The sequence below is a fragment of the Aphis gossypii genome, chromosome 3, assembly GCF_020184175.1.
Source record: "Aphis gossypii isolate Hap1 chromosome 3, ASM2018417v2, whole genome shotgun sequence".
Taxonomy (NCBI): domain Eukaryota; kingdom Metazoa; phylum Arthropoda; class Insecta; order Hemiptera; family Aphididae; genus Aphis; species Aphis gossypii.
The window spans coordinates 50,094,144-50,119,780 of record NC_065532.1 but is presented as its reverse complement, the minus strand read 5'-3'; the positions used below and the strand labels follow the sequence as shown (position 1 = coordinate 50,119,780).

General features: G+C 28.5%; 5 protein-coding genes across 5 annotated transcripts; 2 read left to right on the top strand and 3 right to left on the bottom strand.

Moving 5' to 3' along the window:
• Positions 1-532: 532 nt before the first annotated feature.
• LOC114130394 (ATP-dependent RNA helicase vasa-like) lies at positions 533-7,692 on the bottom strand. Its single transcript, XM_027995372.2, has 9 exons — positions 7,278-7,692; positions 5,627-6,536; positions 5,346-5,570; positions 5,081-5,257; positions 3,829-4,027; positions 3,461-3,661; positions 3,184-3,356; positions 2,885-2,977; positions 533-2,751 (listed from the first exon to the last, which is right to left on the bottom strand). The coding sequence occupies exons 2-9, from the start codon at positions 6,527-6,529 to the stop codon at positions 2,698-2,700; spliced, it is 2,025 nt and encodes a 674-aa protein (XP_027851173.2). The 5' UTR covers positions 6,530-6,536; positions 7,278-7,692; the 3' UTR covers positions 533-2,697.
• A 1,962-nt stretch (positions 7,693-9,654) lies between these two features.
• LOC114130399 (uncharacterized) lies at positions 9,655-14,258 on the bottom strand. Its single transcript, XM_027995377.2, has 2 exons — positions 13,701-14,258; positions 9,655-13,627 (listed from the first exon to the last, which is right to left on the bottom strand). Exon 2 carries the CDS (start codon positions 13,625-13,627, stop codon positions 9,743-9,745), a length of 3,885 nt encoding a protein of 1,294 aa, XP_027851178.2. The 5' UTR covers positions 13,701-14,258; the 3' UTR covers positions 9,655-9,742.
• Positions 14,259-17,034: 2,776 nt separating this feature from the next.
• LOC114130404 (protein lin-7 homolog C) lies at positions 17,035-18,613 on the top strand. The gene is made up of 5 exons (XM_027995381.2): positions 17,035-17,259; positions 17,347-17,388; positions 17,494-17,615; positions 17,687-17,923; positions 17,995-18,613. The coding sequence occupies exons 1-5, from the start codon at positions 17,223-17,225 to the stop codon at positions 18,151-18,153; spliced, it is 597 nt and encodes a 198-aa protein (XP_027851182.1). The 5' UTR covers positions 17,035-17,222; the 3' UTR covers positions 18,154-18,613.
• Positions 18,614-20,939: 2,326 nt separating this feature from the next.
• On the top strand, positions 20,940-21,961 carry LOC114130408 (protein FAM210A). The gene has a single exon (XM_027995389.2). It carries the CDS (start codon positions 21,178-21,180, stop codon positions 21,778-21,780), a length of 603 nt encoding a protein of 200 aa, XP_027851190.2. The 5' UTR covers positions 20,940-21,177; the 3' UTR covers positions 21,781-21,961.
• A 609-nt stretch (positions 21,962-22,570) lies between these two features.
• LOC114130407 (GPALPP motifs-containing protein 1) lies at positions 22,571-24,307 on the bottom strand. Its single transcript, XM_027995388.2, has 3 exons — positions 23,568-24,307; positions 23,125-23,466; positions 22,571-22,868 (listed from the first exon to the last, which is right to left on the bottom strand). Exons 1-3 carry the CDS (start codon positions 24,114-24,116, stop codon positions 22,713-22,715), a joined length of 1,047 nt encoding a protein of 348 aa, XP_027851189.2. The 5' UTR covers positions 24,117-24,307; the 3' UTR covers positions 22,571-22,712.
• Positions 24,308-25,637: the final 1,330 nt, after the last annotated feature.

The window sequence follows — 25,637 nt, the reverse complement described above, 5'->3', positions numbered from 1 at the left end:
ATTTAACAATATTAAAATAATAATCTATTATCCATAATAATCAATCACACTGTAAATGTGTTTGGAATATAATTTGTAATTCTTACTGTTACAATGTTTTAACTATTAAGCAACATAATTATATTTTGTTAAATGCTTAAAGGTTTTTCTCATAATTATTGATAGCACCATAAAAAATAAATATTATTTTAGTTTTCAAAAAATAGATTACTATATTATTATTAAAAGTAAAACAATGTATAAACTACTTATTATAAATTATGATTCAATGTATGTTATTTAGACATGATAATTACTATTTTAATTTTGTTTTCATTTATAATACTTTGTGATTCCATACAAACATATTTCAATAAATATACCATTTGAATTCAAATTTAAGTTTAACAAGTTATTACTTATAAGCTATCATAAACTAAAAAAACTTACTAACATCATTTTCTAATAGCACTGGTTGGTCTAAAAATCTAAAAAGTACATTCAGTCATGTGAGCATTTAGGAAATGTTATGTGTTCATAAAAATTACTCAAATTCTTAAATAATATTATATTTTCCTTCACAACCAATCATAATAAGTAAAAATATAACTATAAAATATAAATTATATAATAATTGTGATTAGATTTCCAGTGAAATGGCACTACAACAAAATAAAGTGTTTAATAAATATAATTCATGTTTTCAGACCTGCACCATTAGATTTCATAAAAGGAACTACTAAATAAGTTAATATTTTAATAACAATGAATAATAACTAAAGAGCAATGTTATTACACATACTACTTATCATTTATAAATTAATACATTTTAAAAATTTCAACTGTAAAAGTAGTTGTCAATTTTTAACATTTCATAGAATTAACTGCCAATCTAGCTTGGAACCAAAAATCTCCGTACAAAATTAGTATCCTTGTTATTATTTAAATTAGATTAAAATAGATAGTAGGTACTTGAATAAAATAATATAAATAAAATCATTACTAATTAGTAGTTAATAGTTATCCAACATTAGTAAATATGAACTCGTGATTATGAATCTAAAAAATCTTAACTAGAACAATATTATTCTTGATCTCTTATTTGTTTCTTATATAAATAAACCTAGAAGTTATAATTTATAATACATTTGTACTTAAATTATAATAAACATGTAATAAACAATTAGTATTATCAATACATTAAATGAATCATTTGTAGATAAGAGCTTTTTTTCAGTATTCAATAATAAATATTAAAATAAATATTACTATATTAGTTTTACAGTGCATAGTTCAAAAATAAATCACACTTAGTTTTGTTAAAAAAATTTAAACAAAATAAAATCATAAAAAAATTTAAACACTTAGTTTAGTGTCAGAGTATTTAAAAATTTGTTAACAAATATAACATTTCATTTAAATAAATATTTTGATCTGTTGAATCATGTATAGAAAATAGTTTTTAAAATTTTCTAAATAACAAACAATTATTTTGGAAAAATTAATATTGTCAATAAATTTGTATTTGTATATAATAAAGATTTCACATCTCTAATAAATACATAAAAACACAAAGAATTTATTTGGTCCCATAAAATTTAAAATTTATAACAAAACAAGTTATTATCTTTTATGATGGTTATAGAACACTAATTTTTGATAAAATATTTAATACTTAATACATTATAAAATGCTTTATTCATTTACCTATGAAATAGAACTATTGTTAAATAGTTTTTATTACAATAATACATATTAATAGTTTTTTGTTTTATTTTAATTTGTATCAGTCAATATCAATAATATTCAAAAATTTTGTTTTTACCTACCATTATTAATGAGATTCTATCAACAATTTTGACATCTAAACCAATCCAAAAATGATTCACCCTTTCTAGTATATAATATATATATATGTATATATATATATTATATTCTAATATGTTTAAATAGTATAAACTAAAATATTAATTCATAATATTGTTAGTGCATAAATTTAATTTTAGTTATAGTTTACAACCAATGTTTGGAATTAGAGCTTAGACTAGCTAATAATCGAAAATAAGCAGTAAAAAATGTAATTATAAACACTCATTATATAACATTAAAATTAACATTAAAGGCCAACTTAAAAAAGTTATTACAGTTTCTCCTAAACTCAAAAAATAAATAAATAGGGTCTAAGTCCATAGACCATAGACCATAGGTCTGGCACCCTGTGTCTTATAGATTCATAAATTCAAAATCAAGTGAAATAAAAAAGTAAATCGCTAAAATCTTGAACAATGTTTAAAACAAATTTATATTTATGAATTTTAATAATATTAACTGATTCATATTAAAATAATCACTACCTCCCAATATGAGATCTACTAATGTTTTGTGTTCTACCATAGTTAAATACTCATACTGGTATTTTATACCGTTTGGAAGTCTCTGGAGAACTTAGATTAAAAATTAATAAGAAAATGTGTGGTATGAATAAAAACATATTAGAGAGGTACTTAGCCTAGTATTTGTGGAAAGGCTTAAATTATTTTTTAATTCATAAAATATATAATTTTTTGTTTTTATAAAAAGTAGGTAGGCAGCAGACTATATTGTAATTTGTATTACAGTAAACCATGTTCATTGGTAAACAGCATATTGGGAGATAGCCAAAATTATTACTCTGTATTTATACTTTTATATATCTAAATCCTCAATAACTCAAGTAATCTACCACTCTTCTTCTTCTTCAGTAGCAACCAAGTTGGATGTGACTTCAACATTCTAGAAAAATTAAATAAAAGTTAATAAATTTAAGTATTATCCAATTTTAATATAGCCTATTAGAAAACAAAATGATAATATAGTATTATTATTTTTCTGAAAATAATAATAAAAATATTAATACTCAAATTACCTTTCTTATATCGTTGAAATCGTCCATAGCTGGAGAAGCTAGAAGAATACGTTCAGAGGCATCATTTAGAAATGACGGTACTTCTTGATCTGCCTAAAATATATAATTTAAATACATTATTTTTGTATGATAATTTAAAATATAATATATTTCAATGCTAATTATTAATTACTATTTTTAAATACAATTTAATTTCAAATTTAGCTATTTAAGTATTGTAATAAATTGCATTATACAAAATGTTTAATATTAATCAATTTAAGTTGTTTTTTTAAAAATTGGTATTAATGGAAACTTACTTGTTTGAGAATTCTAATTAATTCAGGGGCTAGTAGACCATCACATTCAGGATCAAAAAATGAAATAGCTTTACCAGCATTTCCTAATCTACCAGTACGTCCAATCCGATGGACATACTCGTCAATTGTTTTTGGTAGATCAAAGTTCACTACATAATTCACACCTTTAATGTCTATAAATACAAAAAAAAAATATATATATATATATACACATAAATATTACAAATAAAACTCTATAGAATTAAGATAATAATTTCAAATAAATACAAATAAATACCTAATCCACGAGCTGCAACAGCAGTGGCTACTAAAATTTTCATTTTATTTGTCTTGAAATCTCTTAATGCCTGTTCTCGTTCAGGTTGTTCACGAGCACCATGTATACTTGTAGTAGGGTAATCCAATTCACTTAAATATGCAGCAGTATAATCTGCCACTTTTTTTCTTTCAACAAACACTATTGTACCTTGACAATTTTCTAAAATAATAACAATTAATGTATTCATAATGGTTATAATGTTCAATCGTGTTTTAATATTTATACAAGCATAATAAATATAAATAATGTAAATTACATTTTATTTTATATTATTTTAATATTAAATTTATAATAAATTATTTAACATTTAACATTAATAAGCATACCCATTTTTTTTATTTCATCAAGTAATGTGTTTTTCTTTTTAAATTTTGTGACTTCCATTACTGTTTGCACAACATCTTTACATGCTCCTCCTATTTCTCCAACAGCTACAAATATATAATCTGGTTTCAAGTAAGTAGTAGCCATATGTTGTATTTCACTTGCAAATGTAGCAGAAAACATTATTGTCTGTCTTGATTCCTAGAAAAATTATACTCATAAAAACTTCTGTTATAATCACATTATAATATATACATAGTACATTATACATTTTATATTTTATACAAAGCAAACCTTATCCCAATTCCCAAGCAAAATTAATTTAAAAGCACTTACACTTTTATTGTATTATATTTATATTATACTACTATAGTTGACTAAAATGAATCAAAAATATTTATTTTGTACCAGAATAGTATATTTTTTACAATGATGTATGACAATCAATAATACACATTTATACTACACAGAGTGGTGAAGTAAACCATATTTGAGATTTTGAGAAGCTTTGTAAAAGGATATCGCAGAACATAACTGAACATCTCATTGTGTATTACATGACGGGAAGTTTAATTTCAATGGCGCAATGAAGTATTCAACATAGCACGCTCACTTGGTGACATTTATTTGAAACAGTGAGTCAATTGTGGCTACACAACTACACAACATGTATTTCGCACACAGCTCATTCCCTTCGCATGCAATTGTTGCCAACCGGCAATCGATTTTAATGTGTATTAAGGATTTTCAGGAACATGGTAATGTAACACCAAAATTTCTTAGACGTGTTCCACATGTAGTATACCAGAAAATACATCACATGTCCAAGTTTCAGTTGAAGAAAGTCTACAACAGTCAACTAGACACCACACTCAAGCACTCAGAATTTTGCAACATTTTAAATGAACATTTGAACTTTAATTAATAAAAACTTTTCAAAACTAACAACTTGTTTTTTTTTCACTCCTCTACTCCAAAAATCAAAATTATGGTGTCAATTAAAAATGTGGTCATTTTTGATCCGCGATCCTGCTCTTTCAGTAATAAAATTATAAGAACTATTATAGTCAAGAAAAATTTAATTATTAATTTATTATTTATTAGGATGAGTTTATGTATGTTTATGGTATAAAAATTATAATTTATATTTAAGTTAAGAAAAAAACCCTATCATAGGCTCATCATATCAGGCTTTATACACAATACTTATTAGTTATTACTTAATATTATGTTGTAAATATAAAGAAAACTTACAATGGGAGTCATAGTTGAATGTGTTAATACTCGTTCTATTTCAGGTTTAAATCCCATATCCAACATTCTATCTGCTTCATCCAAAACGAAAAATTTAACTGAAGAGAAAGTCACAATACCTTTTTCAACAAAATCATTTAGACGTCCTGGAGTACTAGTTAATATGTGAACTCCTCTCTGTATGGAAAAATTTGTTTAAAATAAAAAATACATTTAAATGAGTGGATTTTTTTTTGAATTATTAAATTATTTAAAATTGTATTACCTGCAAGATTTTTGATTTTTGATATGAAACAGATGTACCTCCATATAGTAACCCATTTCTAATATCAGTTCCTTTACTAAATTTCCATACACATTCAGAAATTTGTGCAACTAACTCCCTTGTAGGTGCAATAATAACAACATGTGGTTCACAATGATGTTCGTCAAAAACTAATTGTAATGGTTGTTTAAGTAAATTATGCAAAATAGGTAAAACATATGCTGCCTAAAAAAAATAAAAATTGTACATTTGTTAAGCCTTTAAAGATTAAATTAACTTACAGTTTTTCCAGAACCAGTCTGGGCACTAGCCATTAAATCTCTGCCATCAATGATTATAGGTATTGCATAATTTTGTACTGGAGTTGGTGTAGAGAAATTACAATTAGATAAATTGTCTAACAAAATAGTGGATAAACCAGAACTATTAAACGATGTTATACTTTGTGGAGGGTTAGTTCCACTCACTTTTACTTCAATAGTTTTATACTTGTCAAAATTAAGGCCTGCCTCAATTCCAGATATAGACTCTTCGTTTTCAATATCAGGAGGAATGTACGCTGCTTTAGGAATAGTTGGTTTATCATTTTCATGTTTTTTATGACCTTCTTCACTATTTCCATGCCAGCCACCTGATTGATCACGCCTTCCACCTCTACCACGATTATGCCCTCGCCCTCGACCTCGATGACTAGGGGCAGTGTTATCACCTTGATTATTAAGACCAGAGTCATATTCACCTCTAAATGATTCATTTTCTTCATCAAATCTTTTAATGATACCTCGACCACGACCACGACCACGGCCACGTCCATTATTATTTGAAGTGGGATTATTGCTCCACGATTTTTCATAAGAATTATTACCATTGTGTGATTTATTAAATCGTCCTTGTCCTTTCCGATATCCTGGGTTATTTGTATTACCAAAATGAGATTTTTGTTCAGTTTGATTAACCCAAGTGTTGTTTTCATTGAAAGATGAATCACAGTTATTATCTGGTGTTTTTATATTAGTATTTTCAAATACAGAATTATCATTTAATGTGGTATTATTTAGTGTTTCTGTTACATTCTGATCATAGTTATCATTATAGGAAGTATTATTTTCATTATTTTTCCATTCACCAACAGGAGCCTGATTGATTTCATTAGCATTTGAAGGGCTGACAATATTTTCTTCCATTGTGAATCTGTAGCCATATAAAACATAATTTAATTTAAATATATAGATGATTTTATTTAAATTCTTAACTATCAATTATATAACATAAAAAATATTTTAATATATTTTAATTGGAGTATTAAAAACATTATTGAACTTTCATACATAAATGTTGATTTGGTATTTTAATTTATTTTTATATATTTATAACAAAAAATATTAATAAAAATATATAATTTAAATTCTGAACTAAACTAAAAATCTACACATTTTTAAAACAAATAGGTTTATTTTTAAACCTAATATTAAAATAATGAAATATACTCTAATTTTATAAAAAAAAAAAAAATCCAATAATTAAAAAAACCGAGAATCAAAAATCAATATTTAGTAGCAAATTATTAGTTCAATTGATAACTATAAATGGATTGTTGATAAAACAGTATTGGGATATAAAAATTACTTGATTCAACAAATGTTGTATCTAATTAAAAGTAATTTTTTTTTAAATTTTATTAGTACAATAAGTATTGCCAAAAAATAATTATGTTTTCAACCTCAGACACTGGCGTTATGTATAATAATAAACTAAACTTCCCCATGTAATCCAGATAGGTACAACATTAGTTTTTAAAAACAATAAAAAACTCTTTAGATAATTATGTTATTTCTACTGTGTAGATATGGCATAAAAAATGTGAACAAATTAATGTCAAATCAGAATTAAATTTTATATTTGATAGTACCTATTTATTACACAAATAATTACCTGTAGCGTTTGGACAACAGGTGGAAACAATGTTAGTCTCAATGCAGTTGTAACAATATAGTTCTCTTCTAAATTTAAAAACAAAGCAAAAAATGCACCACACTAAAAGACTGCCTAAAATTATTGTGATGTACTAAGATCTGTCAAGACACCGCTCGGCACCTACACCTTAATCACCAAATTTATATGAATAATGAATTAAAAAAGTATGAAACGTTAGAATCACGCTATCGTGAACCTGTCAAGAAATGTCCATCATCAATGTCCACACTCAGCAATTCTCAATAATTTCCACTATGATACAAACGCATAATATTATGCCACAAGTCTTAAGCTCACAACCTAAAAAAAGATAATAATAACAATAACAAAAAATAAAAAATCTAAACCTAGTCCAATCACAGAACTGTCGTAAACACAGGAATGCACAACTGTGCGCATGTCTGGTGTGTATTCTTATCAATTTGGTAAAGGTTCAGATATAGATATAAATTTTATTGCTAGACACGATTACACGACTCTACACGACTTATAGTCCGTGCGACCGTGCCCCGTGACTTTTACATACCATTGGCCATTGCTGAGTTATGACTAATGAGCTTAATAATCATTAATCTATGACCTTATGCTATAATTAGTATATGCACAAAATAGATTAAATAATACATTTAATTGAATAACATACAGTCTTAAAAGAGTAAAAATCGTGAACGATTTGTTCATAAACAGTAAACACAGTTTACAGGAAAATGTTTTTGATACGTATTTTCATTGATTTTAAAATATATTATATTATTATATTATATTATTTTAATATATAGTATTTGAGATATTTTTAGGCCTTCAGGGGTTAGAGTACAAAATATATATAGTTTCTTTATCACAATATTAATTAGGTACCTAGGAATATTTAATAAATTATTAGAAAAAAGGCTTTAGATATTTTTATTTTTATTGCTTAGTAATAAAAGTGTTTATGTTACTGTGTAAATATACTGACTGCAATAAATAACCTGTGACAAAATTGATTTTGTTTTTTTTTTATGTATAGTAATTCATATAAAACTAAACCTGAAACTTCACCTAATATTAATAATTTTTTAAACATTTTAGATTTTTCAGCTATTGAAATTGAGGAGTATGGAATAGTTAAAACTTGATTAATAATTACAATGCTAAATTTTATACCTCATACGTTTTTTGAGTTTTCAACTCCTCTTATCATAATATCCATCACATTAATTACCTTCATCTTTTTTTAAGTATAATAATACTTGTAATAAAAATGTTTTCATTTATATAAATAAATTTCAATCATGGCGCATAATAGTAGTATTGCATTAATAATTCTCTTAGACTCCTCTACATTTTTAATATCTAATACTTCAATTTAATTAAAAAAAGTTATCCATTAGCATAGAATCAACTAGAATATTCCTACAGTAATCACACAATCTATATTCTATAGTCAGTAGCCCCACAGAATAAAATACCTATTAATATTCTGTGGTAGCCCTAAAAAGGTTTTTATAAAAAATCTTATAGTTAAGATAAACATTTACATATTTTACATTTTATCTGCAAGATAAGGTAAAGTGCTAAGAGAATTATTCATATAAAGAAAACAAATAACAACTATTAACAGAAATATAAAATATTGTTTCATAATATTCCTATAATAAGATGTTTTGGTTTTTTGAATGATGAATACTACTATACATCAAAATCTACATTTAAAATAATCATAATATTTTTAGTTTTACACATAATACAGTAAAACCTTATTAATCCGGACTAATTTGGGTTCTTCGTTGTCCGATTTAATGAAAGTCCGGATTAAACAAATTAACCAAAAATCGTAAATTATACATTAAAAATTTTTTTAGTCTAATTCATAAATCTAACAATATTAAGCCTAAAAAAATAGTACATAATTGTATTATAATCATCAAATATACATACATAAAGTATTAAGGCAAACCTTCTAGCACTTTTCTAGCATAAACTTGTGTAATTTATGTATTATAAACGACTGTCAGGACTAATTAACTCCAGATTAATGAGGTTTTATTGTATTTTGAATGTGAACATTGAACATCATCTTGAAATATTTAACTTAAGTAAAATTCAAAATCTAGAATAACAAAATCACAGCTTGATAAAATGCTAATATTTTTAGTTACTGTTGTTTTATACACCTACATTCTCACAAATATAGTCTACCTATTAGTAAATTTAAAATTTTATAATTTTTATTTAATTCATACAATTATTAATCATTTATTATTTTTACACTAAAATTAATATTACTTTTATTTCAAATTCAAATTTAATACATTATAAAAATATTAACTAAATAAATTACCAATATTTGCAGTTTAAATTCACATTACATTAACATAAAAACTTATTATTTTCAAATACAAATTACAAAATAGTACATGGAACAAAATTTACAATTCAATCTAAATATTCAATCTATCAGCACGCCTTTTAATAATCAATGATGGTGGTTGTTCAGTGGTTTCTTTTTTTCTTGTACTTCTTTTTTCTCTCACTTTTATTTCAACATCTTGTTTTGTAGTAGACTTAACAATGTTTTCTTTTCCAACTTTTTTCTTAACAGTTAAATCATTTTTAATTTTTTCAGTCCCTCTTATCAAAGGTGTTTTTATTTTATTTTGTCTAGAATTTGGACTTTCAAGAGTCAATCTTAATTTTCTTACAGCTGGAGTGACAAATCTAGGAACCCCTTGTGATTTTGTATTCACTCGTAGTTTAGAATTCATTGGGGTCTTTAATTCTTGTACACGCGTTTTTACCACAGGTGAATGAATAACATTTGAGATTGCATGACTCATGATGTTTTTAACTCTAAGTGAAATAATTAGTTCATTCACATAGATTAATAACCAATCATCATGGCAAGATTCTTTAGCTTTTTCAAGATAAACCAAAGACTTAGATGGATCATTGAAAAGAACTAGATGTTCTGCATAATGATATTTGACTAAAGTTGTTTGCCTAACTGTTAAAATGTTATACACTTCATTTTTATTAAATTGTGGTATAGGCAATCCCAATAATTTAAATGTACACTTAAAATAATGTTCAGCTAATTTTTGTTGATTGGCTTTAGAACAGTAAACAGCTTTAAGAAGACATGCTTCAATAACAGAATGCATAATTATTGGATCAAAAGGTCCATTGCTATTGATAGCTTCATCGCAAAATTCGGTGATGTTCATTTGTGTACGTTTATTGTTCAACCGTTTTAAGGAAGGTGATGCCATTTTATTTATTCTAGAGACTTGGGAGCATCTATAATCTGACAATGGAGAAGAACATCTATTTGGAGAATAGTTAACAGTTAATTTTTGCATTTTAAGATCCAACTCTTCTTCTTTAAAATCCAATAAAGTCATTATATGCTCCAATTGTCCATTAGCATTTTCAAAATTACAACACATCAGTTCATTCCAGCAATTCATTAAAAATACATTTAATGCTCTTTTAGTTAATACAGACTTCAGGACAATATTCATTTGAACTTTCAAAAAACAGCGAGCTTCAACAGGTTTAAAAGTACTAACATAAATTAAATTCAAATACGAACATATGCTTAATATTACAAAATGCATTGCCAAATATTCATAAAAATAATCGAGCCTTTTGATAAGACCATGTGCAAGATTATAAGCATCAATGAAAATAGAAAGACATTCGTTTTTGTTGAAATTTCTAGATTCAAAGCACAAGCGACTTTTAAGGTAAGAATATTCTGCCATTAGTACAATATTATTGTTCAATTCTTCATCATTGATACCTTCTAACAATTCTCGTGCATCATTAAACTTTAATTGGTTTAAAAGAGAAGTTGCTAATGCCAATTTATAATTAATAGCCATTTTAGGCAAATATTTAGCTAAATTAGATAATTCTAAAACATCTACTTCGCTAATTTTTGATAGTTCCATAAGTGCTATAAAAGTATGTTTGTGACACTTCTTATTAGAAGCTAATTTGTATAAAAGTTTCCATACTTCCACTTCTTTTGAGTCACCATGCAGTTTGAGTATGAAAGCAACTTCTTGAAGGCTTCTAAAAAGTAATTTGACATCGTGTTCATCTTTGATTGTATCATTTATTAAAGCAGACCAATTCTTAACGGCCCAATTCAAACAATTGAAAAGCTTAGGTTTTATTTTTAATGGCAATATCCAAGAAATTGGTTCATATTGAATAATATTTTGTTGCTCCATACCACGCTCCAACCTCTCTTCAGTATACGAATCCAATTCTTTGCTGACAAGGTTCTGCAAATGTTTTAATAAGCACAAGTAATTTGCATAATATAAATTACCTAACATTAATGGCATACTCTTTTTCTCCATAGATGTTTCAACTTCTAGTTTACGAATGTAATCTTCTAATACATCAATTACTCTTTTTAAACCACTAATACTATTTGAATATAGTATTATGTAAGCAGTAGTAATTATGACCCGACACTTAAGCTCTCTAGATAGCTTATGACACATTAATTCTTCAAATAGTTCCAACACAGCAGTAGTATCTTGTTTAATTTTATTTTGATGATTATGAGCCTTTAATTCTAACCACATTATTTCAGTGCAATCAGATTTTGTCAATTTATAATCGGGCCATTTCTCTTTTAGATCAATATCATTTTCAATTTTTTTCAAAATTGTTTCTTTAATAATAACATTATTTCTCTCCTCTTTGCATTTAAGATAAACCCATTGTTGGGCAGCAAGTTCAGAACGAGTACGCACACACCAATAAGCAATACACCTTAAAGCTTCGTTATTTTTATTTTTATTATACAAATACCGACTTAGAAGAATTGCAACACGAGCAACAAGATCTGAATCAATCCCACAAGGATCGAGTATTGAGTATAAACGTTCAAGGAAATCCAAGCATAATTGTGTGAAATCACCAGAAGTTGTACAAATACAAAGATTGTAAGCACTTGTTAATGAAAATTCGATGAAAGCAATTTTATTTGAGCAGTTTGATTTATTTACTCTATCAAACAGAGAAATGAACAATTCCATCCACTTTAAAACATCTGCAGAATTTAAAAGTATGCGATTAGTACTAGTTATGTGTCGTATTATGATAAATACTATGTTAATTAAACTCATTTCAGATGTTGAATCTTCATTGAGATCACAATTTTTGCTTTTACAACATATCTGACCAATTGAACTGTATTTGCTGATATAAACTAAACGGTGTAGTAAAACAAACATTTGTGAAATTGTTTCAGAAGAATTAATAACCAATCCTTCATACCAAAAGTTCTTTAATTTTATAATAGTAATAATGGCAGCCTTGAACACGTGATATAACATTGTGTTTGGTAATATCATAGTTGGTTCATAACTTTCAACAAATGTTATCATTTTCCTAAGTTCAAAATTTGAATCAAGACCATTTTTAATAGAGTTGTCAATAAACTTGAATAATGATATTAAAAATGACAATGATTCTTTTTCATTTTTATTCAAACAACAAATATCGATCATTAATTTGATATGCTTGATTAAATGATGTACATGCATCTGTCTATGACGCATCATGTTTTGCATTACAGCTACAATGTTTTCAATTAACATAAAGTACAAGTTCATCATACATTCTTGATCATTTTTTTTTCTAATACCACTAGAAGATAACACTGATTCTAAAGTCATATCTAAAATAACTACATCCATAGTACGCCCTTCATGTAATATTAATCCATTCATATTTTTCACAAGCGTTAGTAATGAAGATAATGCATATTCAATTTCTTTTCCAGTATGGCGTTTAACTAAGTTTAATGCAGCATCCCACATAAGTATAACATTTAACTTTTTCAAATCATCATCAATAGGACATGTCTTATGAATATAATGTGCAAACAACTGAACTAAATATTTCAATATATCACATGGAGGAGATAAATTATTTAAAAGATAATTACCAAAATGTACAGCTTCAGCCACATGATTATTCATAAGTAAATATTTGACAATAACATATAAACTATTTTGTAATAGTTTTAATTGAGACAAATTAATTGTTATGAAGCATCGATGAGCAAACTGTACGACATCATTTGTGTTTTTTCCAAACTGCTTAATTTGATTGGTTAAAGTAAATTCAGATTGAAGTTTTTGAGCCAAAACACTAACAATGCCGACTGTACAATTTTGAAATCCTTTAACATCTTTGATATTATTGTAATGAATATTAAAGGTTTCAAGAGCTTCTTTCAAATTATCCTGGTTAATGTAATTCTGTATAAGAAGAAAAATTGTCTTTAACTCACCCATCATCTAAAAAGAAAAAAATGTTCAATTTAAATTAATATTACTTAAACAATGTTAAATGTTAGGTAAGTATAATTACATCATTTTAAAAATATTAATAACTGTTTCAAAAAGTTGATAGAAATTAAATAAACATTAAACGGATATTCGGATGATTCAGACGCAATACCTACGGTTTATCTTTTACAACTATAATAAATCGTTCTGTGCTTTTACGCAGTGGCTACAACAGTACACAGAATAAAATTGAAAATAAATTTATTCTGTGATGGCTATTTTCACGTCCTATCCCCTGATTGGACGTAATATTAATACTGATAGTATATTATTTGATATCGATTACCGTTTCCTACGGAATTTTTATTCTACGGTTACGAGTACGACGTCATCGGCTTTTCGAAAGCTCCGTTAGTCCGTTATCTTTGCTCACAGCGATTCCGATCGGGCCACACGCCACCGCGACTTTCATAGTTTTCTACACCGACTCCTCCTCGTCCGTCGCAACCATGACCGCCAAAAGTACGCGAGTGAAAACCGACTTCGGCGTCTTAGTCCGTGTCTCCGAAATCCCCTTCGAACACGCTCGCGATGCGACCACGTTTTCGCGTACCTCGACGTCGAACACGTGCTCCGTCTCGTCGTCCACGACGAATTTGACGTACGCTTCGAACGTCGTCCCGACGAAAGGCAAACCAGCGCAGTGCGCCTAGTCACGCGATCGCCATTTCTCCGATCGAGTAAATATTATATTCTATTTTTGTATTTTTGTGTACATTAAACGTCTTGTCGCGTCACCGAGAATAGTTTGAGTTTCTACAGTTTTACCACCCGTAAACCTCACCTCTTTATACCTCCTATCGCGGAGTTAGATAGCGCACGCGAACCGTGTTGGCCGCGAGTGCGAGTTGGCAACCTGCGCGCGTTACCTCCACGGACGACACGTCCTCCACCCACACGCTCGGCGCCACATCGGTGATCTAATTTGCAACGTCGCGTTTTCCTTACGACTCGTTCTATTCTCGATCGGCGAACGTTGCCGACGGCGACCACGTGTCGTGTTTTGTTTTCGACGATCCTGTACGACGTGAACTGAGAAAAACTATGCTTCATTGCGGTCAACACGTTGGTGGTAGAGGTTCTGCTCATCGTCCGACACGACTTGGCCCAAATCACGCCGACTGCCGAGAACCGAAGGATCACCCGTTCACGGACTTCACGACGTACTCGGCTCGCTCGTGAACGCCTCAAAAAACAGCTCGTGGTTTTTACTACTCTTCTCGAGGTGGAGTAATGTAACTTTACTGGTTCGACCGAGAGTTCCCATTTTTAAGACGTCAATTGCACTTTATATTATATTCGTATTAGTTATTTTAAATTGTGCTCGTTTTTTATTGTTTTTTTGTACTCGAATATTGTGATTTTCATGTATAATATGTTCCTTGCAATTTAATCAACGGTCTTAGAATGGTCTCATTTTATATGCGCGATAGTTAATGAAAATCTTAAATCAAAACGGTTTTGTTTTTGTAATATACATATACATGGCTTCGCGATGGACGTGGGAATACACACTGAGGATCTTTTATTTATTAGTTTATTACTATAAAATAATGAATAATATTTTATAAATAGTAAATTACTTAATGATTAACTGTTAATTGATGAAATTTAACTTATTTAATGCAAATCTGATGAAAATTAGTTTTTCTGGTCATGAATTATTAACGTAATAAACACTGAATTTAGTAAAACAATGCATTAAAAAAAAAAAATGAATGCTTAAACAGCTATCATATTCCGGAATGGCGGACATTTTCCCCCCAACATATTTTCGATGCGGACATTTTCCCCCCATTTTTTTTTAAGTTTATTATTTAATATTTAATAGGAAATTATTTTTTTCTAGTAAAATATAATTTTTTTTTTATAAATATAATCAATTATACTATAATTACCTATTATAGTAGATGTATATTTTTGATCAATTCAACTACTTGAAAACAAAAAAAAAATAAATATGAAAGACGATTACAAAATATGTGCTTAGATATAAAAAAATTAATCAGAAATTAAATGTTTTTTACAAAATATATCATTTTTATGTCGAAAGTTTTAGACTATATTTCATAAATATTTTTAACCTTTTATACTGATATAATTTTTTTTAAGTTTATTATACAATTTTTATTATATTTATGAAAAAAAAAAATGAAATTTTTAACCTATTTTACTTAATTATATACAATTTTTTTACATTTTAATTATATTTATGAAAAAAAATAATTTCTTATTAGGTAAATAATAAATAATATTAAATTATTAAATAATAAACTTAAAAAAAAATGGGGGGAAATGTCCACATCGGAACATTTTTCGGAGGGAAATTGTCCGGTTACCCATATTCCGATATTCGACATTCGGCGTTTTTATTTAATTTATCACCATACCTTTTATTAGTAAGAATTGTCAAACCCCACAACCAGTTCCGTCTTTACCCTATGGGCACGTGCCCAGGGCCCCCAGCCAAATGGGGTCCTCGAATAATTGACATTAAAATTTTTAGTTGTAAGCTGTAACGTATTAATATTTAATAAATTTCAATAATAATTTAATTAAGTAGGAACATTATTTATGTTGTTGCATTTTTATTATTTTGAAAAATATAATTGAGTATTAAAAATACATGTATGTATATAAAAAAATAAAAACTACAATATGGTTAAAGATTTGGTCTTTTGTTTAAACTTAGTATGTCCTGTAAAAGCCCTGTTAAAAACAGTTTTTACTTTTTACTGTATTATAATATTGAAGAGTAAATTAATTTTCCGTAATTAAATAAATTATAACTATTTTGCTGCGTACGGTGCCAACGTGTGTTACAGTGAAACTTCTATTTAACGAAGTCTCGTGGGAACAAAAACAAATCATATTATAGAGGAATTCGTTAAATAGAATTAACACACGATTAACAATGTTTCACTGTAATTTGTTGACAATTAGTTGTGAGCTGTAGTAGCGATAGACAATAGTGCTATCCTAAAAAAATAGTAAATACACAAACCGGTCTAGATATTTGTTTTATTTGCCTTTACTCTTTAGTAATAATAAATCTTAAATATATATTACGTTACCTATCGGCAGCTTTTATAAAAAACTGAGTCAGTGAGTCACCAAAAATCCCTATACCATTGGCCACGGACTAAGATATAATGATATGTGAGTACTGAGTATGTAACCGTAAAGTACTGAAAAATTTTCAGTGAAAACTGTAAAATTTGAAAGCTGTTTGGTGTCGCAGATGGATTTCATGGCGCCATCTCGTAGGACGTTGCGTTATAATATCGACTTGCGCCTGGTACACCTCACAATGCAACCATGCACACTAAATAGGTTTCTTATCACTATTATAGTTATAATACACACACAAAGTCACAAATTAGCTTTGGACACCAGTATTATACTTATATTTACTTTTATTTAACACTAAATAGTCCATGTACACTGTATAAAATACAAAATAGTTAATATTAGGTGTATTGTATATTTGCATTAATAACACTCATTTCGTGGGGTCTCCTTTGAATCGTCGAGACACCAAAAGATGGCTGTGGCTGGAGAACCTTTGAACTTAGCGAAAGGCGAGTTTTAGTTATCATTTTTGATTTTATATGTAGTTGCGTTCCATACACTATTATAACTAATTTTGATAATTGTTATTTTCACAGATGTCAAACGAGCCATCGAACTGTTGGAAAAGCTCCAAAAAAGTAATAAGTCCACAATTCAATCTTTTACATTAAATCAAAATTAAACTATATTTTTTTATTATATTTATTAATATTATATATTTATTTTATTATATTTTTGTCTAGCCGGAGAAGTGCCAGTAACCAAATTAGCTGCATTGCAAAAAGTATTGCAGAGTGACTTTTTATCATCTGTGCGGGAAGTGTATGAACATGTTTATGAAACTGTCGACATACAAGGATCTCAGGTACTTAACATTAAAATCATGATTTATTTTCATACTGACCTATATTTTAATCATTCTTTTTCTTTTGGTAGGATGTTCGTGCGTCAGCTACAGCTAAAGCAACCGTTGCTGCGTTTGCTGCTAGTGAAGGTCATGCCCATCCAAGAGTGGTGGAATTGCCCAAAACAGAAGAAGGACTTGGATTTAATGTGATGGGTGGACGTGAACAAAATTCGCCGATCTATATTTCACGCATAATACCTAGTGGTGTAGCTGACAGACATGGTGGTTTAAAGCGAGGAGATCAACTTCTGTCAGTTAATGGAGTGGTTAGTTGTTTTTCTTAACTTTCTTAATTGATATATTGTATTTATTCTAATCCTTAAACATATTATTGAAGTGCGTAGAAGGTGAAAACCACGAAAAAGCTGTTGAGCTACTGAAACAAGCCCAAGGATCTGTCAAGTTAGTTGTCAGATATACACCAAAAGTCTTGGAAGAAATGGAAATGCGATTTGATAAACAACGAGCTGCCCGGAGGAAGCAACTAAATCAATAATTACATATTGTTGGTATGAACATTAGTCTTAATAACTATGAATAGTATTTGACCAACTTGAACGGCGTACTTATATTTAGTTGAAGGGTTGTTAAAATATTTTCATAATTGTTGTCACTAAGTCTTTTCCTTTTTCATATTTTGATGTCTTCTAATCAAAGAAAAAATTGTTTTGTGTTCCAAAAATTATATACAATAATTAAATAAGTAACAACAAATTGCGTGCTTAGGTTAATCAATAGAAATAACAATATAAAGATAAGTAATTTTAAATTTATACCCACTGGCCACTATTAAAATAATTTATTGTAGGTTTGATACCTCATATAATAAAATAGATAGAATTCTTAAATTTGGTTATACTTTTCACCAATAAGAACTTTTAATTTACACTTAAATGTAGGTAACTTGAATATTGGTTTCATTTCATAAATAACTTAGTCTTTTTCTATATACATCATGTATTCATGTTAAAATATTAAAAGTTTTTATTTAGTCAAATGTTAAGTATTATATAGGAAAATTCAATCTTATATTAGACTAATACTGTTATCCTCTGCAATAAAACCACATTTATTTTAAATAACCGTTAAAAGTATTATTGAATATGAATTATAATATATTAAATAGTTCATTGTGATTTTGGAGTTTCTAATTTTATTCATGTATATTATCAATGATAGTAGGATGAATTCAGTGATACACCTTTCAACAAAGTTTATATAACACTGAAGTGTTCTTTATATTTTATTATTTTTTGTTATTAATTATTTTATATCATAGATATTGCTTGCACTAAGCAAATACAATTTGAGTTTTTGAGTGTTTATAATATTATAGTTAAACATTAATACATAGTTTTATTATTTTATTAGCATTTTTAAGGATTTGTATTTATAGCTATAAGCCTATTACTAACTCATCAAGGTTATTATAAATTATTTAATATTTAATAGTTTAAGATTATCCCAGTGTTTTCAGTATTTTAGTTTATAATAATATGAAGTACGGTACCCGCTATATTTTGTAAAATAATACTTAGAAAAATCTGCAATTATCATTTATTATTTTATTATATTAAATATCATTATTGTTAATTATTATTAATTATCTGCTTGAACATATTAATTAAATAAATATATTATAATTAATTATAATAACTAGTTGCAATTTGGAGTTTAATTATTAATTCAACCAATTTATACTTAATAGCTAATAAAATCATGTATCATACCTTCAGTTGTCAGTGAAAACTAAAATAGTAAAATATATCAAATAGATATATAACTTTCAGTCTTTTACTATAACTTAACACTTGAATAATTATATTACAAAACCAATCAAGTCAGTCTGCTGTTAAAGTTTCAAGTGTACATTATTACTGAATAGGTCACTATGATGGATGTGTTAAATTTGAGTTAAATAATAGATTAATGCATACAAAAAAATGATTCTGAATGGTAACAGTGGATCATATTAATTCCAAAAGTTGCATTTTAAAAATGTATCAATTTAATTAACCGTGGTTAGACAATAAGCCACTAAATCATGTTTTCCTAAGTTATAATACTTTACACTTAACAGCATTGATTTTGTAACATATGCAGAATTCTAGTATGTTACTATAAAATCAATGCTTAAAAGTCTTATTATTTATTATAAATTATGTATCTGGCAGGGGGAGAATAAGGGGATTGTAACTCACATTGCATGATACAGACAATAAAATAATAACACCAATATTATTGGTTACCTATTCTTGTTATATGCGGTCATGTACACTTGTCATCTACCACACATATACCAAACCAAGTGGCAAGTCAATAATTAAACTTATTACTAATCAAAGTTTTTTTAAATTTATGTTATTTATTTTATCAATTATTTCAATTTAATTATTTAGTCAAAGGAAAATACTTTTATACATTTTAAAAGAAAAATTGACTTATTCAAATTGATACTCATATTTTTTAGCAGAATGATGATAGAAAAATGATAAAAACGACTCATTTTTGTTTTCTATGAGACATCAAATCACATTGTATTTATAATAAATAATTTCCATATCAATATATTACAATTTATTCCTAAATTTTAGACTTAAAAAGCATTTCGATACATTTTTATAATAATATCCTTGTTGAAATGTCAGTCTGATGTACCTACTTTATATACATCTTCATGTTAGAATTATGACAATTTATGCAACAGTGATGAGTGAACTCATTGACCAAAGGCGAATAACGCTTAATTAGATAGATCCTAAAAGACGAGAAGTAATAATGGCAATGCACCTGTCCAACAGTCGTCGCTCCCGTGGCCCGTGACCATAAACTAATAAATAAATTTATATGTAAATAAGTAAATTACTTGTATAGTTGTATGATCACGCCACAGAAATAAGGGGCATGTTGACTTCTCGTGGTGGCGACGGGCTACAACGCCATCTGCCCATCTCTGAAGCGTTAAATGCGTTTCATTTCAATTATTATTAATTATTATCAGTTCGGAATTGAATTTATCGTTTATAATACTATTTGTGGCAAAAACTTGGATCATTTACCAGTAGATGATCTAAGAGCAAAAACCACACCATCTCTAAAATACGTAAAATGCATAAAAATGTAAAATATGTAAATTTTCATGACCTTAGGATTACGTCGGTCGACCACGAATTTAGTATTTACTTACCGGCTGATGATATTGTAAATTAATTTATCATCTATGGCGATACCACGTGATACCGCGATGTCACAGATTGACGTGATAACCGCATGTCGGTAGTGATACTGTGTGATAGAAGCTTGACGACGACGATTGCAATTCGTATTTTTTAAATCACAGTGAATAACAATATTTAAATCATACGTACATAAATAAAAATAAAACATTGAGCCATTAACAGTGCCAGCCATTTTATTAGTCACTTCAAATTGTTGTGCCGGAGTGTCCGGCAATGGAGTTTGCGATCGGTGTTAGTTCAAATTGTTTAATATCATCCGGCGTTCGTAGTTAGCCATAAATATGGTGTCTAGGTGTAACTTTTACTCAATCGCGATGACCAACGCGAGGTTGAACGCGTTTGGCCAGCGCAGGTTGTTCGTGCCTTGTACGGGTTGTTTGTTAAATCGTACAACCTCCGTGTCCGCACAGAGAAAACAACAAGCCCTTCCCAGCCTCGGATGTTTAACCACTGACGTTAGATCGTATACGCTTTTCACATCCGATGGACGACGGACAATGTCGACAACGACAAACCCATCGCCGCCACCAGACGAAAAGCCGCCAAATATCTTCCAGAGGTTCAAGAACATGGCCAAAAAATACTGGTACATTGTATTGCCTGTTCATTTGGTCACTTCAACCGTATGGTTTGGTTCGTTTTACTTGATAGCCAGCATATTTGATGTGCCCGCCTTGTTGGAACACTTGGGCATTCCCGATAGTATCATCGACAAAGTAAGGAATGGCAACTCGTGGACCAGTTACTTAGTCATTGCCTATGGTCTATATAAAATATTTACACCGCTCAGATATATGGTAACATTAGGGGGCACTGGTATAACCTTGCGTTATTTGAGAAGATTAGGATATGTTATTGATGGGACACCTTCAAAAAAGCCATAAAAACATAATAAAGTTGCACATTACTTTATAGTATATTTATAAGATTGTTTGAATCTGTTATATTAAATAGACGAAAAAATGTCTGTTGTGATTTTATTATTTTGTGTAATATTTACAACCAATATAATATTTAAATATTGTAAACATTTTTGATAATATATTTTATTAGTTGTCAATAAAAGCGTTTTTTTTTTCTATCATACATAACAATATATTTTCTAATCCCTAAAATATATTAAATCTTAAGCCCTTGTCAAACTATTAAAATATAATAACATACTAGAGTGTATAGTAAATTGTGCTTACTGGTACCTATGTTACTGATAGGATAAAATTGTCTAAAGTAGTGTTGCCTCAGCATACATCTCGCTTATCCTCAAACAAGCCTATGGATCTACTAGGGGTTAAATTAATCATTTATCGGTCTTAAAATTATTTTGTTAATGTAAAATTCACTCAATCTATCTGGATGACAAGCATAAAAAGATATTATTATAAATTTTTTTTAATGAGATAATAGATATAATGAAAATTAAAAAAATATTCACATAGCTTAATGTGTTTATATATTGAAAGCGTTTGAATTGTATTTTTATTGATTCTAATTGTTATTTAAACTGCAATAGTGCTAGGTGTGAAAATAATATTTAGTAGTGACCTACTTTAAATACTATTATGCCAATAAGAATGGTAAAATGTTATAAATAATATAAGTAATATAATCAACTTATTACAAATCAAATTAAATAAGTGTCTACTATAGTTCATAATTAAATTAAATTTCTATAAGTTTCATTCAAATTATTTGTGAATATATTTTGTATTAAAGTTCAGTCAAGAAAATTAGAAGTACACTCAATAAAAATATTTAGATGTTAATCACTGGATAATACCAACCAGTCATAATTAAATAGTATTAATTTAATTTAGATTCAGAGAAACCTAGATTCGCCTTGAGAAAACCTATTATTTAGCTGACTGGCTTTTTTCAATATTGATTGTTTCTGAGCATCATCAAATTTGTTACATTGCAGATCAATTTCCCTACTAAACGGTCTTCTTTCTACAGGTTCTTCTTTAAGTTTTTCCTAAAAAAAAATAATTAACAAACCATTACTTTTGAAAATTCTAAATATAATTTCATTTAAGTTTCCTGATGTTCTAAATTATTAGTTTTAAAAATGACTAAATTCGTCACATTTTGAACAGTTAATAATTAGATTACTACCTAACTGAATACTTAAATTTAAGTTTTGACCAGCAAGTATCATACTCTATGATCATTGAAACTAGAATTATAAAAATATAATTTATTGGTTAGATACCAATATATTTTTAATTTACCTTTTCCTTTTTTTGTTTTTTTAGTTTTTCTTGGTGCATTTCTAATAATGAATAGGGTTTTCGTTTTACTGAAGTTTCTGCCAGTTTTTCCATTTCCTCATCACGTTTTTGAATTGCAATCAGTTTCAATGCTTCCAAATCAGTTTCACCAGCAGATTTTGGTTCTTGAACTTTACGTTGTTTGTCTGATGGTGTGTCAGTCCATTCCGATCGATTACTCATGTCTGGAGCCTCTCGTTTTCTGAACTGCCTTGCCCCTAAACCTAGATTGGCGGCTTTTTCTGGTGGTAACTCTAACATCCATTTTTCTCGAACCGTTTCTTGTTTGGCGTCATCATATACCTACAAGGAAGTTATAGCGTTAGTTCATTTCAAACGGTCAAAACAGAGTGTGCTTACAATTAATATAATGTTTATGCAAGAAGTAAATAAACTGTACAAACTTCTCCAGCAAATTTTCGCTTCATATACTCGGCTCTCAATTCTAATTGCTTCTGTATGAACAGTTGTTCGGAATCGGAAGTTATCAACTCGGCAGGCAATGGACCAATACCCGAAATGTCGTCGTCGATCTGCTGGGCGACTACACTCTCTTCTAATTTGAAATCTAAAGGCAACGACGGTCCTGGAGCGCGTTTCTGCGGCACCAGATGTGGTGGTAAGCTGGGTCCATACGAGTGGTTAGGTTCACCGGGACCCGGACTTGGTGAAACGGTCTCGTCGTGTTTGCCACCGACGGTGCTGGACAGACCGGGTGGCAGAATTGGTCCGATGTGTTTCTCACCGACGGTGCTCGACAGACCGGGTGGCAGAATCGGTCCAATATGTTTGGCTGCTGCGGTGTCTTTCGACTCGTCCACGGTCGGCGCAGATTTCGGACGCATGTCGCTCTTGAGCGGAACGATCGGAACATGATATTCGTGTTCATCCTTCGATTTGTGTTTGTTCTTTGAATGTTTGTGTTTCTTGTGCTTTTTGTGTTCTTTCCCCATAGTCGTCGTTGTCGGTGCATGCAAACCGATTAGTGTAACATTTACCGAGTTCTACGTTCTCGTAATCCGAAAATTTCAGTCAAAACGAAACATTAGTAATAAATATAATAATATTATTAGACGAAACGAACAGATTTAAAATTTTCAAAAAACTTAATGTAAACAATGAATGTCGATAACTTACTGATGTGTGATAAGTTATAAGTGATAATAAAACGCAAACAATCTTTATAGTTTCCCGCGTCATTGAACATCATTTTAATTCTCAACAATTTGAATTTCGAGTACCTAGGTATTCAGTGTTAGTCATGGCCAATGGGCACCATTGGGTAGGGCAAGATAGGGCACTTGCCCCCCCCCCTGGACAAAAAATATTAAAAACGTGTAGCTCAATAAATATTATCTTACATTAGAGAACTTTTTTTTTTTGACACCCCCTAAAATGTTACCTGTCATGGGCGCCCATGGTGTTAGTGTGTTATTATAATATAATATATTACTCTATAAGTATACTTCCTAGAAAATATACAAGGTATACTGATGTTTATAAAATATATGTCAAAAAGATATAAATAAAGCCATCCAATGTATATCCATGAAATGTATAAAATGGTGCAATTAAAGATATCCTGTGGGTGATGATTATAGACATCAAAAAGGTTTAAAAAATGCTATCACCTGGATATCATTAAGAACTTCATATGGTCCAAATTAAGTAATCTTGTGGATATCTATTAAAAGATGTACTATATACACGGAAATTTGGATAGCCAATAAGTTACCCAGAAGATATCAAAATAAGTTGTCCAGAATCTGTCTTTCCCGAAATTGGGATATCATTTAGATATCGTTTGGATAACTTAGTGTTGTTAGGGTATTAATTAATATTTGTAATGTATAGTTATTGTCTTACATAGTTACATTATAAGCTGCAGTTCACACATTACAAAATGTAACTTTTCACTTAAATTACTTTAGATATAAACTGTTTTTTATTTTATTCGTTCGAATTGCCTGTGCTCTTGCTTAAAATAAAACTATCTTATGTCTTGTCCGAATGCGGAATTTCTGCTTTTTACTATTACTATTACTATTAATTTTCGTTTTTTTGAAATGGGAACTTATATGCTTAACTTTCTCTAAAATGGAACATTTCTACTTTACCGGGCACCCATTTTTTAAGTTTTTTTTAAATCCTCAATTTTAAGCATTTTAAAAAATTTGGCGCCAAAAAAAATTTGCGTAAATCATTAGTTTTTAAGTTATAACCCTTGTAAATATAAGTATTTCATTGTAGTTTTTGAAAATGCCTAAATAAGTAATTTGACACAATTCGATTGTCATTGAATTATGGTGCAGTGGTCGTATTAGTTGGTTACACTACATTATAATTAGGTAGGTACTAAAATTAAAACTAAACTAAATTTAGATAAATATAAAACAAATAATTTATAGCATGTCGTTGACGAAAAATTTAAAATACATTTTTTGTAAAGTCCCACCTGTCGTTGTTAGACATTT

What these genes read in the sequence shown, in the direction of transcription:
- LOC114130394 (XM_027995372.2), bottom strand. Translation starts at nt 6,529, where the DNA reads ATGGAAGAAAATATTGTCAGCCCTTCAAATGCTAATGAAATCAATCAG. An exon ending in AAAAATCAAAAATCTTGCAG is followed by an intron (nt 5,258 to 5,345) that starts GTAATACAATTT and finishes TTTTCCATACAG; the next exon opens with AGAGGAGTTCACATATTAAC. An exon ending in ATTTCAACGATATAAGAAAG is followed by an intron (nt 2,752 to 2,884) that starts GTAATTTGAGTA and finishes TAATTTTTCTAG; the next exon opens with AATGTTGAAGTCACATCCAA.
- LOC114130399 (XM_027995377.2), bottom strand. Translation starts at nt 13,627, where the DNA reads ATGATGGGTGAGTTAAAGACAATTTTTCTTCTTATACAGAATTACATT.
- LOC114130404 (XM_027995381.2), top strand. Translation starts at nt 17,223, where the DNA reads ATGGCTGTGGCTGGAGAACCTTTGAACTTAGCGAAAG. An exon ending in ACCTTTGAACTTAGCGAAAG is followed by an intron (nt 17,260 to 17,346) that starts GCGAGTTTTAGT and finishes TTATTTTCACAG; the next exon opens with ATGTCAAACGAGCCATCGAA. An exon ending in TCGACATACAAGGATCTCAG is followed by an intron (nt 17,616 to 17,686) that starts GTACTTAACATT and finishes TTCTTTTGGTAG; the next exon opens with GATGTTCGTGCGTCAGCTAC.
- LOC114130408 (XM_027995389.2), top strand. Translation starts at nt 21,178, where the DNA reads ATGGTGTCTAGGTGTAACTTTTACTCAATCGCGATGACCAACGCGAGG.
- LOC114130407 (XM_027995388.2), bottom strand. Translation starts at nt 24,116, where the DNA reads ATGGGGAAAGAACACAAAAAGCACAAGAAACACAAACATTCAAAGAAC. An exon ending in AGCGAAAATTTGCTGGAGAA is followed by an intron (nt 23,467 to 23,567) that starts GTTTGTACAGTT and finishes ACTTCCTTGTAG; the next exon opens with GTATATGATGACGCCAAACA. An exon ending in AAAAACAAAAAAAGGAAAAG is followed by an intron (nt 22,869 to 23,124) that starts GTAAATTAAAAA and finishes ATTTTTTTTTAG; the next exon opens with GAAAAACTTAAAGAAGAACC.